The following is a 14101-nucleotide window of genomic DNA, read 5'->3' as shown; positions in this document are numbered from 1 at the left end:
TCCAAGCAAGCAGCTCTGTGGATGAATGGATCCCTTTAGCAGAGCCGGGCAATATGACCTCCCAGCTGACATAGACTAGTCAATGGGGAGCCTGATGTCACTGAGAAAGCACTTCCCCACCCCCAAGTTGATGGGCTGAAGAATTCACTCCTGTGGGATAGGATGTCTTGACTGAAGCCTACAGGTGCAGACTCGCCGCAGTTATAACCGTAGTTATAACTGTAATTATAACTTGTTCTTACCTCATCCTCACCTCCTCCTAAACTAACCACATTCCCTGCCTGGTACCCTCGTTACTTTGGAACCAGGGTCCATCCAAGGCTCTGGAGGCCAGCTCAGAACCTCCCACTCTGCCTGGCTCCTACCACCTGCTGCCAAAAAGGACCCCACCTCCCACTTTCCCTATTGTTCCACCTTCCTCAGAGGCTGTGCCCTGCCCTTGTGACTGTGTTTTATCCCTGAGTCCCAGCTCCCTCTCACCTGGCCCACCCCACTGCCCACTGAGCGCGATGCAGCCCCTGCTTAGACAGCACACTGACTTGTGAGGCTGATGGTCCTGACCTCTTCCCAGGGTGCAGCTCGGCACCTCACCAAGGACAGGGAGGCAGCAGGGAAAGGAGAGGGCATCCTCTCCCTTTACCTAGAGGTAAGGCAGCCCCCAGCCCCTTGTTTTTCTGCAAAAGCAATGCCTCCAAAGGGGCACAGAAGGGGTCACAGATGGCTACGGAACTTGTGTTTTTAAAGAGAAAGAGGAGTTTGGCCAGAAGATGGTATGAGCTCGGCCACAATTAGGAAAGGTCTTCATTTCGGATGTGAAGTGTGAGCAGGCTGTACATGTGGCACGACACTCAGCTTCCAGGGGTATCCCTCCCAGAGCTTCCCGCTCTGTGGACGAGAAGCCCCCCTCCCAGGCAGAGGAACGTCCCAGGGGCTGGCCCTATCCTCCGTGTGAGCCAGCCTGTGGCCCGGCCACCTCCTCTCTAGCACCCCCTTGTGGTGGAAAAAAAACGACTGAGAAACGGGAGACAGATTTTAGACTCAATTCTTTGTCCAAAATGTCCCTCCTCTTTGAGTCTCAGTTTCCAACTCTATATAAAATTTGAATGACATAATATCTAACATCCTTTCCAGCTCTGAAATTCTACATATTAAGTTCCCATACAAGTAACTCACTCACAATGCTCTACTTATGTTCAAAGCAGTGGCATCAAATTTTCCATAATAGCTGAGGTTGGTTAAAATGCACAGCGACCACCATATACACAAATGCCATATGCAGCCTGCAAATGCCATATGCATGTCTGGAAAGGAGAACCAAGCCAAGTGTAGGCTGGCTTATCAGGCCCCGAGGAGGCTGCAGACAGGGCTCGAGAGCCGATCTAAACTCCGTCTCCATCAAGGGAGACTTGGAAAAAGGAACCTTTCTTTTTTGTTTCCATGATGTTGTTTGGATTTGTTTCTCGGCTCCTCCAGGACTGAGTTCCAGGCAAGAGAACAGTGTCTTAGAGAATTAAACTGGCAGGGCTTTTCCAAGAAAACAGCATAGAAATCACACCCTAGAAATAGAAATTGAAGTGACAGCTAGAGATTGCTATGAATTCATTCAACTTGGCTAGACCAAAAACTAGAGGGAAAGAAAGGAAAATAACCCTCCAGTAAAAATAAACAGAGAGATCACATAGTACATGCCAATTGCAAGGAACAAAATTCTCAATTGGTGATCACTGACTCCTTAGCAGTAAAAAGAAAGACGCTAGTGGGGTGGGCGTGGGGGTGGATATGGTGGGGTATTGGGAGGAGACGGTGGTAGCTCAGAATCTACGGGAGACTTGGAACTTTTCTGTCACTAAGCAAAGTGTTTCGTTAGTAGGAGTTCTAACTAGGACAGAATAACCCTCACCTCTATCACTTCCCGCCTTGGGTATAAACTTCCTGAAAACAGGAAGAAGGTGTAGGTACAATCGAACAGGAACCCTTAAAAAATACATTCAAAAATTCTGAAAATCAAATGCTGGTGATGGTGATAACTGATTTTAGAAGGTGGTGAAACATGTAAGCTCCATCGGCTTGTACCTCCCCCACCCAAAGAAAAACCCACCCAGCTAACGCCCACATTTCACAATACCCCTGGCAACCATTAACTTCCAAGAGGCCCTGTGGGTCCCAGAGAGCGGTTACCTAAGCACTGGCCTTCCAGAAGCCAATAGCCGTCAGTGCAGGAACACGTATACCCGCCGTCAGTGTTGATGCAAGTCTGGGTAGGGTTGCATTGGTGAGAATCCGTCACACACTCGTCCACATCTGTAATAGAGACATATTCCAAAGAATGTCACCTACATCTGTACAAAGCCCTGCAGCCACCACAGGTGCCAGCTGCTTGTCTGGCTGGCTGGGAGCAGTTGATAGTATCCCTGAGTTATATCCAAGAAGATGGAGGCACCTCCCTGATGGGTACCACTACGAGAAACAGGCCTCTTTGGAGGGGGGCACAGCTAGTCTGCTTCCCAGAAATCCACAAAGGGAAATGGCCAAGAAAAGAACACACATACATCCTTCAACACTTTTCTGCCATCCTATCCCATCATTTTCTCAAAGCATGTCACCTGGATAATAACCATTACTTGATTTAGAAATGCATTTTGTTAAGCCTATTCATTCACGTGTTAAAATAGGAGTCTTTTGTGTACCTACTGTGTGCACAGAGCTATGATAAACACCTCTGAGAACATAACAGAAGAAAAAGAAAGGTCCCCTGACAAAGCTTGTAGTCGGGTCACTGAATCGGATCCATGTATGAAGATCTTTCAGCCTGGGGTCCCTGCCCCTTCGTGAAGCTTCACGGAGCCCTCCCGTCTTCCCTGCACTCCGGAGCTTCTGCAGCTGGTCTCCTGCTGCCCTCTGCTCCCCCTGGGTTTTCCTACGCTGCTACATACACGTCACTGTCTCCCTGGTGGTGCGCAGGTCCTTGTGTCCAAGTTGGTCGGGTCTTAATTGAGAGCTTCAAAGCACCAAGACCAGGCTACAGTCACGGTCAGATTTCTCAAGACATCTGGTGTACACATTCAGCACTTAAAACTGTTTGTTTCGACTGAAACGAATCCCTTTTCCCTTTACCCCACACTGCATTTTAGGGAGAGCATTCTGAATCCTGTAACGGGACCTCCTGACCACACTCGGACTTTGACTTAAAGCCCCGGCTGGATCTGCCTGGCCCAACTCCCATGCCTTTCCTCCCCGTCAGTCCTGCCCTCACCTGTCTGCACCTTTTGCCCCCCTCACCGCTGCAGTCAGGTTTGCTCCTCCACACTCTGTCTGTGCCTCCCCCAACTGGAACATCGCACAGTTGGAAACAATATTAAAAGCTGCAGTTCAGTGAGCCTGTGCAGTATGCCCGAGACCGCATGTATGTTGCTGTGTTTATTCTCACAATCACCCTGTATGCTGGGCTCGTGACCCCCATCCTACAGACGGGAAACTATGCTGAGGGAGCTAATCAAGTGTCAAGTCAAGAGCCTAGCCCAGGCCTCCCTGCCTGCCTGACTCCAAACCCACTCCGTGCAGCAATAACAGGTCACATCGCCCTGGACCAAGCAAGTTCAGAGGGAGCTGGCAGACCTGGCAGAGGAGACAGGGCTGAGCTTTTGCTGCCTTTTCCTGCCCCTCCTGGAAAACCGTCTGCCTCTTGACATTGCATATTGCAGACTGTGGTGGGGTTGGGATGAACCTAGGGCCCCAAAGTTTAAGCTCCTTGAGGATGAGGGTCTTTTGTAACACAGGCCTTTTCGGCCACATGCTCAGGAAGCAAGCACAACTGATTCAATGAAACATTTGGCCAAGTAAGCAACCGTCTCTTGGGTTCGAGTGACACTGGCACAATCCACCACCCAACTGCGACAAGTCTGGCATTGCGTGGAACCAGCCTCTAAGAACCTGGTTCCAAGGTGGCAGCGGCCTCCGCTCCACCCGGACACATACAGCTTCGGTGGCAAAGGCCCAGCCTTGTTCTCAGCTGCAGGAGCTCCTGCCTCTGCCCTCGGCCGGCCTCCCTTCCACCCAGCAGAGCCTCCCCGGGGAACCGGTGAATAATGCTTGGCCAGCAGCCGCGCCTGCTCAAATCCACGTCGAAGCCTAGGATAATAAATAATGCCACTATCGGCCAGCGCATATTTACATTTTTCCGGAGGGGAGTGATGGATGGCAATTATACCCTGGGAACAGCATCGCCTTAGGAATTTGCTCTTTTTCCTGCCTTTAGGGGAATGAAGGGTGAGGAGGACCCAAGGCGAGAAGAGCTGTTAGAGAGCCTAGGCGATAGCAAGTTCCCAAGGCTCTGTGTTTGTGTAACTTACGGCAACAGAGTGTGCCCACGGAGCCCCACACAGAGAAACCAAACACTTGGGAGTGGACCAGACTGGGTCAGGAGGGCACGAGGTGCCTAAATATGCACACGCGTGTGTATGCATGTGCACACACACAGGCACATGCAAAATATTCGAACCTAGAAACTAAAGCTTTCAAGTTCATTTAAAAAAAAACAAACTCCACCAGTTTTACTAAGTTAAAGAATTAACTTGGTTATACCACATTTCTGTTGCTGTATCTTCAAAAAACTCAATTTTTAATTTTCACTAACTGATTGAATGGATTGTCAATATTAATATACTTTGAGAACTCAAGTCTCTGGACTTGTTTTATTTTGGGAGGGGGGGGAATGTATCCCGTCTTTATATCTTCGAAACACACCTGGTATAATGCTGCGTCCATTCTAAATGGTCAATAACTATTTGGGGAATGAATGAAGGAATGAATGAATGAACACATGAACAGCAAACATTAATCCCTTTACAGCCCCAGACCAGGTTTTCCCAGCCAACTTGCTGGCAAGACCACACTGGTGTGTGGACAACAGCCCCACTGAGAACCACTGTCAGCTATACACCTGGTAGAGCTGAAACTGGACATATTCATGCTGTGGGTTCCACACGGGGCTAAAAGACCCATCACACATCCCAGCTCACAGCTGAATTGCTTACATTAAATACGTTTGATTTAAATAACAGAAGGAAAAATACATCAAATCACTCCAAGGACATTCTTTGGCAAGGCATCTTTTTCTGCATCAATGGAAAAGTACAAGTTACGGCAACCTGAGTAAGTGTCATTATCCTCGGACACAACCCGTGCCTGTTATTTCCTTTCCTTCTTTGTGTGATATTTGGGAAGAATCTCTGAAGAGAAAAGAATGCGTGGTTCATTCAGTCACTTACTCACTCATTCATTCTTCATGTTCTACTATGGCTGTGTGCGTGCGTGTGCGGGTGCGTGTGTGTGTCCTCCCAAACCTCCAGGCCATCTCCATCTGTATCAGCCCTGCCAGCTTCCTGCCTCCCTCCTGGGAGCTGCAGTCCTGGGCAGCTGCCTGGGGATTTGGAGGCTCCACCGCAGCAACCATGGCTCATCTCTCTCCAGGTGGGGCAACGTCCATCCACTGTCCAGGCAAACAGCACCCTGGTAACTGGAGGAAAGAGCTCACTGACTTCTCCAGAACGTGGCAGCAGATCAAAACCCAGCAGCATTGGGCCAGCCCAGGAAGAAATCGTCCTCTGCGCAGAACACCACAGCTCTGCTGACCCAAGCAGCTTTGTCTGAGCTGTCACCCTTTCCTTCAGACATCCATCCCTTCAATGAAAACATTCACAGTCTGAAACAACAACTGCTCACTTAGGAAAGCCATCAAAGCCAGTCCAACTCATCCTTCACGCCCTCCCAGGAGACTACAGGCAGATGTGGGCTCCCAGGCCTCAGGACAGCAGGCCACACACACGTTAGAGACGGTTGTTTAGGATTTCGTGCCACTAGCTGTGTCTCATCTCCCTAGCCAGAAAGCTTCATGGGGACAGGTGCATGAAGGCACTGAATAAGGAATGGCCTTCAACTTCCCAGAGCCTGGACCAGCAGAAGCGCACCTGTGAGATGGCAGTCACTCCCTCAAACCTGTGGCCTGCAGCCTTAATCCCGGTCCTGTGGACAGCCCTCAGCCTCCTGAAGCCCAAGAACTTTCAGACAGCTGCCTCCTTCGCTCAGTGCCTCTGGGAACTCGGCCCCAAACAGGAGGTGGCTCAACATATATTCATTTATGTGACAATATACTTAATGTCTTGCTCCTCCACTCGCATAAGAGCAAAACCCACAGCACCTAGCACAGCGTCTGACACAGAAGAGGAACTGGACTAACACCTGCAAAATCCCGTCTGCCTGTGAGAAGAACCCCACAGATGTCTACCAGCTCAGTTATGATATGCACAATCCTTTCAACCTCTGTGCTGCATCTTTTCAGCCCATCTACCGTGGAAAGCCAGTGGAGAAATGTCCTCTCAGAGGGCCTGCTACTGCCCTGAGTCCAAGGGTCGAATCTGTAGAGTCACTACAGTGACAAAGGCGTGATTGCTTTAAGCATCAGTCCTCTGCAGTTTCACTACGGCCCGCCCGCTCTGTGTGTGTGAGTCAATCACCACAGTCCCCACCCCACTCCCCAGGCTGCCCCACAGAATTGGTTTCTATAGCTTTATAACTCCCTGTACTTTACCTACCTTTCAAATTGACATTTAGCTCTCCCTGCCCGAAAATCTAGTGTCCATTTCTCTTCTTCTATGGTTAATCAAATGTCTAAACTTGACTTTTTTTTTTTTTTTTTTTTTTTTTTGCCTCTGAGGACCTTTCATTTTCTCAAAGTCACTACAGTTGGGGTCACAGTCGGACTTGCCTTCCCAGCTTAGCTCTTTCAAGGAACAAGTGAAAACGTCGTAATGAACATTTGTTTAGTAAATTCCTTCAATATTTATCCTTTTCCTCTTCACCATCTTTTTATTCTGTTTGCTAGAAAGGAGTGGGATGTAATAAATAAGATAGCGTCTTTTACGAGGTCACGTAAACTCTTCGCCGCTCCGCATTTTAAACTCCCAGGCAGGGAGGTACCCTCTATGTGCCCAGAAACTTAAAGTCTGAGAAGAAACGTCTCATTTCTGGAAAGAAACATTTCCAAAAAATGTGCATCACTTGTTATTGATTTGTTCTTTACAACCATTGTTTTTATTGTTTGTTTCTCACACTAAATAAATTTCTACAAGTGTTTAAAAAAAAACAAAAAAGAAAAAACAGTAAAAGCACGCCCTTTGAATCCAGTCAAGATCTCACAAAGGCACCAGATGGAGGAACTGGCCTCAAGTCATCAGCATATGCTACTCAACAACCCAGGACAACAAAACGAATGGACTTTTCCAGGCTGACTGCAAGGACAGCATGGAGAGGACCACTGGGTACAAAGCTGCCGGAAGCTTTCGCCCTTGAAGCAGGCGTCTGTGACGGAAGGAAGTGGTAACAGGCATCTCACCTCTTTTACCAGATGGACTCTCCGGACATCACAGATACCATGCTATTGGTTGATGCCTATTATAGGTCCTTCGCTAGGAGTGGGCTGGTTCTCAGAAAACAATATACAACTCACTTTTCTGTCCCATGTAAAACGAGGGGTCCCAAGTATAATAGTGTTAACTCACAGGTTATTATTATAAAAATCTCTACAGGTAGATATAACAGACTTAATGTGCTGACATAAATACACAAAAATATGTTTGACTATAAATAATATGCATAGGCATGCCAGCTGTTTATTATATATGAATGTACATTTCATACGTGTGCACGCACACACGCATTTACATTTCATCATTTATTCTTATAAGGTGAAGAGAAAATACTTAAATTGCTTTCATAACACAAATTCTGCTTGAAATAAAGTGTCCTTCAAAAACTGCAAAGCAAAACCAAAGCAAAACCTAGTGGGGTTCCCCATGCCCATAGGGCGAACATTTTCTAGGCCATTCTCCCAGCACCAAAGCATAAGGGAAAAACACCAAAGGGCTGAGCCTTTCCAGAAAGGGCTAGTGGGTTAAAAAAAAAAGGAGAACTTTGGGGGCAGTCAGAGGAGGGTGCGAATCCAGACTCCTGCACTTCCTAACTGAGTGTTACTGAGCTAGTTCATTACTCTCTTACATCCTCAGGTATTCTGCAAAATCGAGCGGTGGCAGCCTGCCTCATAGGTTGCTATTAGAGTTCATAAATTAAAGTGTTCACGGGTCCGATCAGCACTGCCTGGTACCCAGTAGGTGCCCAGGAAATGTCTGTTCCTTTCCCCAGTGAGGTGGTGTTTCTAGCAGCTGTGAAACACAGGGGCAGCTTGGCTTCTGTCTCCTGCAGGCTCTGTTCTGGGAGTCACCAAAAACACCAAGATGGCAGCACTGGGGCTGTAAGGCCTGGTTAGATCTATGGTTCAACTAGAGCCAGGGCCAGGACTTCTCCCTCTAGAGCTCCAGACACATGCCAGGAGATTGGGACAAGAGGTACACAGAGGCAGGGAGAATTCTTTCACAGGGTCTCAGTTTCCCCCTCTGCACTTTGGCATCTATGGGTCCATCTCTGATTCTATAATTGTAGCCGTACAAAAGCCTAAGATGTATTAGGTCGGTGCAAAAGTAATTGCGGTTTTTGCAATTATTTTTAACCTGTTAAACCACAATTACTTCTGCACCAACCTAATATGTCCTATTGAATTCCAAATACGATCACACTTGGCGCGACCAACGATTCTTCCCTCTTTCTGTGTCTTCTCTTCTCCAATCCCAGGGACAGCAAAGGGCTGACTCTGTGCACCTGTGTCCGCACCCTCAGCTGAATGCCTCTGCTCTTCTGTGAGAACGGCCATCAGCCACAGGAAAACATTCTCGCTGGGGGACCTTGGGAGAAACTGTCCCCATGCATTTGGAGGACTACACCTTTCAAAAAGCCTCCACGCGTCCTTTTTTGGACACAGCAAAATCATTTCCTTGGTAGTAAATTTTTACCCAGTGAAACAACATGTTTTCCCAGCCCGTTTTTGTTCCTTCCTTGCTCAAGCTAATGGGGCTTGATAAGAAAGAAGAAAATAACAATGGCACATTCCGACGTCTCTGATTGAAGCCAGCTTTGGGCCTGCTGCTGAGCTGGGTCGGTGCCATTTTTCAGCGAGACAAGCCCAGCCAAGGCTGGAAGCTACACAGGGCCTACTTCCCAAACACCTGCTTAATTAAAGATCTCAGCGTTTGAGAACTCGCTTGTTGAATTCCCAGGACATCTGTACTCCATGTGTCTTGTGGGCAATCATTAGGAACCAGATCTTTTTGTGTTTACAGCACTTTCCCCGATGCTTGATATTAAGCATAGGATACAAAGCTTGCTCACTTTGTACTTCCAGTGAGGCAACAAATATGTGGTCCATTTTCCAAACAACAACAAAAAAATCCTTTCCTCTTAGAAGAAACCAGCTGGAATGCAGGTTCCAACCTCTCCATGAATTCTAGTTTTCTCTCCACGAAGTGAGAGCTTAGAAGAGAGTTCTGAAAGGCCGCTTCTAGCTCTGACCTTCTGCAGAAACAAACTGCAACGAATGGGGATCACATTGCTTGGTTCTTGAGTAATGATTTTCATCCACAGTGCTTCGTAAACATCAGCTGACTTTAGCTGCTTTTAAACTGGGCCGTGAATTGGCCAAGCCCATTCAACTTTTGCCAACGTACGAATGGTCACTGCCGCTGCAGGAGGGGTGGCGAGCAAGAGGGAGATGACACATATATTCCTTCTTCAGCATCAGGCATCAAGATGTCCTGAGAGTAACAGGCCAACGCTGGCTTAGTGCCAATCTAGACATGGTATTTTTTTTTTTTTTTTTTTTTTTTAAAGGGCTAGGCCATGATCGTGACTATAAAGCAAGCAAAGGAGCCATTCCTTTTTAAAGGAGTATTCACGAACAGTCTATATAGGCTATCGCTCTCGAATCTCGTCATCTCCCTGCCGGCTCCTCCTCCTCCATCCCTGGGAGCCTATTGCTCCCCACATCCTGACCTCCATGTGTTCTCACCCTCTTTGCCACCGTCTGTGATCGCCTCGTGCCCGCCCCACACGCTCCCCTCCAATGTTATCCTCGTCAACGGTACCATTCTTTTTTCAGTATTCTGGGCTAGAAATCTCAGTTATCCTTAAAGCCTCCCCTACTACTCCCTATTCTCATGCAATTCTCCTTCTGAAAATCTTGCAACTTAACCTTTCTTTACATCCCCCATCCCCAAAGACACCAAGGCCCCACTGTTTTTCCTCTAAATGACTGTCTTAGCTTCATTACTGGTCTGCCAGCCTTTAGTCTCTCCCGGTGAAAGTATAATAAACACAGATTCCGGGACCATCCAAGACACAAAAAGGACCGTGGGGCTTTACTACTCAAAATTGTGTGCCCCCTTCTTAGAAAACCCGTAACTTTCTTTTATACCTTGACAACGCAGCACGTCAAGCCTCCTTTTATACTCAAACACATGCTAAGCACAGCTGGTTTTAGAGGACTCCACATTGCAGTACACGGTTAGCTGTGTATGGCTCCATCTCCCTTCACTAAACCACGAGTTTCTTGAAAGCAGGAAATGGGTCGTATTCATATTTGTGTCTTACGCACCTAACACAGCACCTGGCATGATAGAGGCTATTGAAGTGAATTATACTGGGAATGCAGGTACTTTGTTCTTGGGCTCTTCTGAACGCCACAGGGAAAGGCAGTTAATCCATGTGACATCACAGGAACCAGTTTAGCCACCTCCTCCTTGGTGGCCCATATCTCATCCCTGTGGGATGACGGATACCCACAAGGCAGACATTTGCTCACAGTTCAGGCCCAGCAGAGCCTCGGGCCCCAGCTGAGAGCGTCTGGAGGCTTCTTTCCAACCTAGCGTTTGCCCAGGGCAGATGTGAGAATGTCCTCACCCCCAGAGGCCTTGACACACCATGTGTTTGGCCTGGCAAAGTAAGTTATATTTCCTCTTTTTTTCCAGAGAGCTGAACGTTCTACACAAAGAAGAAGTTTATTTTCAACCATCACAGAAGGGGACAAAATCAGAAGAGGGAAAAGAGACATCTTCTGCCTGACCTGAAAATGGGCATCCACAGAACATCTTAGGGCACAACCAGGAAACCCAATCCATTCTTCAGGCTTGGGACAGAACTCACAGCCTGCTGCCGGCTGTGGGAATACCCAGGTGTGCAAATTTACCACAAGGAATCAATCGGCCCATCATCAGGTACACACATTTCCTGGCAGTCACCCTTGGAGCGATAATGAAATCTACACGTGTTCTCTTCTCACCCCTGAGGTCAGAAGGCCCTGCCACCAGTTCTGACTCCATCACTAACTAACCAGGGTCACCTGGTTCGTGTAATTGATCTTCTGCATCTGCCTCCTATGGGGCTACCATCACCTGTCCTCCTGGGCTTGCATGCTAGTGGGGAAGACAGATGTTGAACACAAGTGTGTAGAGAATGCTGCAGAGGGCTGTAGACGCGTAACTGGGAGTGTCACAAATCTGGGAGGGTCACAAATCTGGGAGGTGAGAGCAGGTCTTGACACTGGGCAATGACATAGGGAACATTTCCTTCACATACACCCATTCCTGGAACCCGCAGCCTCCTAAGAAAAGGGAGGGAAGTGACAGATGGCTCTTTCCACATAACAAGTTACAAGAAATAGGTCAGCAGGTGAAGAAGAATACGGTATTTCATCCTGAGACTCACCCACTGGGCTGGACTCCTCTCCTGCCCTCACTCCTCCATGCTGGTACAGCCCAAAGCTCCCTGCTCCCCTTCTCTAGCAGACGACCCAACACATCAGAGAATAACTGTTAAGGCTACAACTCAAGAGGTGAAACCTCAGGAGATGGCAAGAAGAGGTGAAAAGCAGGTGGGGACCACAGGGGTGGGAAGAGCATGCCAAAGTGAGAGACAGTCCTGGGAATACCATCTCCTGGCTGACGGGGGCCACATGTCCTGAGCTTCTGGAAGCCTGAGCCACGTCCTGCTCCCTACCACACTTTGGACTTGGTAAGAGTTGGATTATATCACTTGAACCTAAAATAAATATTTGAACTGATTAAATACTTTTCAGGATTGTGTGTTTACCTGGCTGATGGCCTAGGGTAGGGGCTGCCCTTTTCCATCCACACCTCTGTGGTCACTAGCAGACTCCTGGGTTTCTTTAGTGTGGAAGGCAGAGAGATGAAGGACCAACTACCTGACCTGCCAGGTCATTCCAGCCCTCCCTCCCACCATGTAGAGCCTGGAAGCCGAGTCCCAGCGCCAATAACACAGCTATTCAGGATTCATTTATGCTGCACACCTTTACCGTGCCATGAGCCACAACTGCTGTAGGTACTAGGGACTCAAAGATAAATGACACGGAAGCCATGTCTGTTTACAATCCAGTAGGGAACAGATAAGAGACCAGATAATCCCAACTCAGTAGGGTAAATACCATGCTGGAGAGGAGTAGGGATATTTCCAGGAGGAACAGCCTTCCCGGAATAGAAGTTATGTGTGTGATCCAGATGGATGATGTGGCAGAGGCAGCCACAACTGGAGACTGTCCTCTAATATCCATTCTCCCAACTAAAGGCTGCTTTTACAGCTTCCCTTCCAGTGAAATGTGGTTATGTGACCAAACTCTAGCCAGTGGGGTATAAGTAAAAGTAATGTGTAACAACTTCTGGGGCATGCTTTAAACAGAACGAGTGTGTGGTCCCGTTGTCACTTGCAGGTGTGACGGGGAGAGTGGGAGCAGCCATCTTGGATCTAGAGGTAAAAGCCACACACTGAGTTTGGCCAAGCCACCCTACCAGCCTTGAACCATCTGCCTCTGGACAATATGATGAGAGAGAAAATGCTCTCTTATCGAAACCAGTGTGTTACAGGTCTCTTCATTACAGCAGCTTAGCTTGTACCCTAATACACAAGAAGTTATGTTCTCAGCTCTAGGAATTCTTTTCCCCCACAGTGCGACCCCCACAGAAGTCCTAACCCTTTGCAGTTCAGAGCAATTTGACTTTCGTAGTTTTAAAAAGCCACAGTGAGGTGAGCCCCACAAAAGGTAGTCCCTAATTGTAAACAGTTTGAGTCAAGAGTCTGCTCATACGAGTCTGCTCAGTTGGCTTCCTAGTAAATGCCTTTTTGACAGGCAGTAATAGCAGTAGTGGAGGAAATTCTAATACAGAACAATAGAAACAATGACCCAATGGACCGCCCCAGAGACCACCACATTCTCTGTGCCCCGCTGCTTCAGGGTTCCTAGTAGTTACCTGCAGTTGCTGCTCAGCCTTGGCACCCCCTGCCCCGCCCCCACTCTCTCTCTCTAACTCATTCCAATCAGGCTTCCATCCCTTTCCCTCTACTGCAGCCTCTCTCGTCCAGGACACCAGTGACCTCCACAATGTCAAATCCAATGGTTCAATCTTCATCCTTTGCTACTTCTCAGCAGCACTTGGCACAGTCAACCTCCCCCTTCTTCTTTAAAGACTTTCTTCATCAGGCTTCCATGATCCTACCCTCTGTCATGTCCATCAGTGAATGAGTAAACAAAATGCGGTACACATCTCACAGACACACACAATGGAATACTACTTGGCCTTGAAAAGGAAGGAAATTCTGACACATGCGACAACATAGACACATCTTGAGGACACGATGCTAAGTGAAACAAGCCCGTCACAAAAAAAAAATTCTCTATGATTTCACTTATGCGAAGTATCTAAAGTAGTAACTCATAGAAATAGCAAGTGGAATGGTGGTTGCCAGAGGCTGGGAGGAGAGGGGAAGGGGCGGTTAGTGCTTAACGGGTATAGAGTTTCAGTTTTGCAAGAAGAAAAAGTTCTGGAGGTTGGTTGCACAACACTGTGAATGTACTTAACACCACTGAACTGTACACTTAAAAGTGATTACGATGATAAATTTCATGTTACGTGTTTTTACCAAAAAAAGTTAATATCTATCAATCAAATCATATTTCTTCATTGAATTCCATTCTAAATTTATGAATTGCTTCTACCCAAAGACATAATTGGCCTGTGAGCTGAAACAAAATCCCAGTGAAGAAGCACACAGCTGTGTCCTGCGCTCCTGCAGTCCTTAGTGCTCTGCAGCCCCCTTCTCCACAAAGGAATTCAGTAGAGAATCAGGGAGAAAAGGGATGGAGGGAAAT

The 14101-nt window shown here is 47.7% G+C and overlaps 1 protein-coding gene across 1 annotated transcript in view; it reads right to left on the bottom strand.

Annotated features, from left to right (window-relative positions):
* Positions 1–14101, bottom strand: part of FBLN5 (fibulin 5) — a 71730-nt gene that overhangs the window by 23794 nt on the left and 33835 nt on the right. The window contains exon 6 of the mRNA XM_033109497.1: positions 2179–2301. Coding sequence (XP_032965388.1) covers positions 2179–2301 — 123 coding nt within the window. The remainder of the gene's footprint in view (positions 1–2178; positions 2302–14101) is intronic.

This window comes from Rhinolophus ferrumequinum, chromosome 6, assembly GCF_004115265.2.
Source record: "Rhinolophus ferrumequinum isolate MPI-CBG mRhiFer1 chromosome 6, mRhiFer1_v1.p, whole genome shotgun sequence".
Classification (NCBI taxonomy): domain Eukaryota; kingdom Metazoa; phylum Chordata; class Mammalia; order Chiroptera; family Rhinolophidae; genus Rhinolophus; species Rhinolophus ferrumequinum.
The sequence above is the reverse complement of the archived record's forward strand: the minus strand, read 5'-3'. Positions and strand labels throughout refer to the sequence as shown.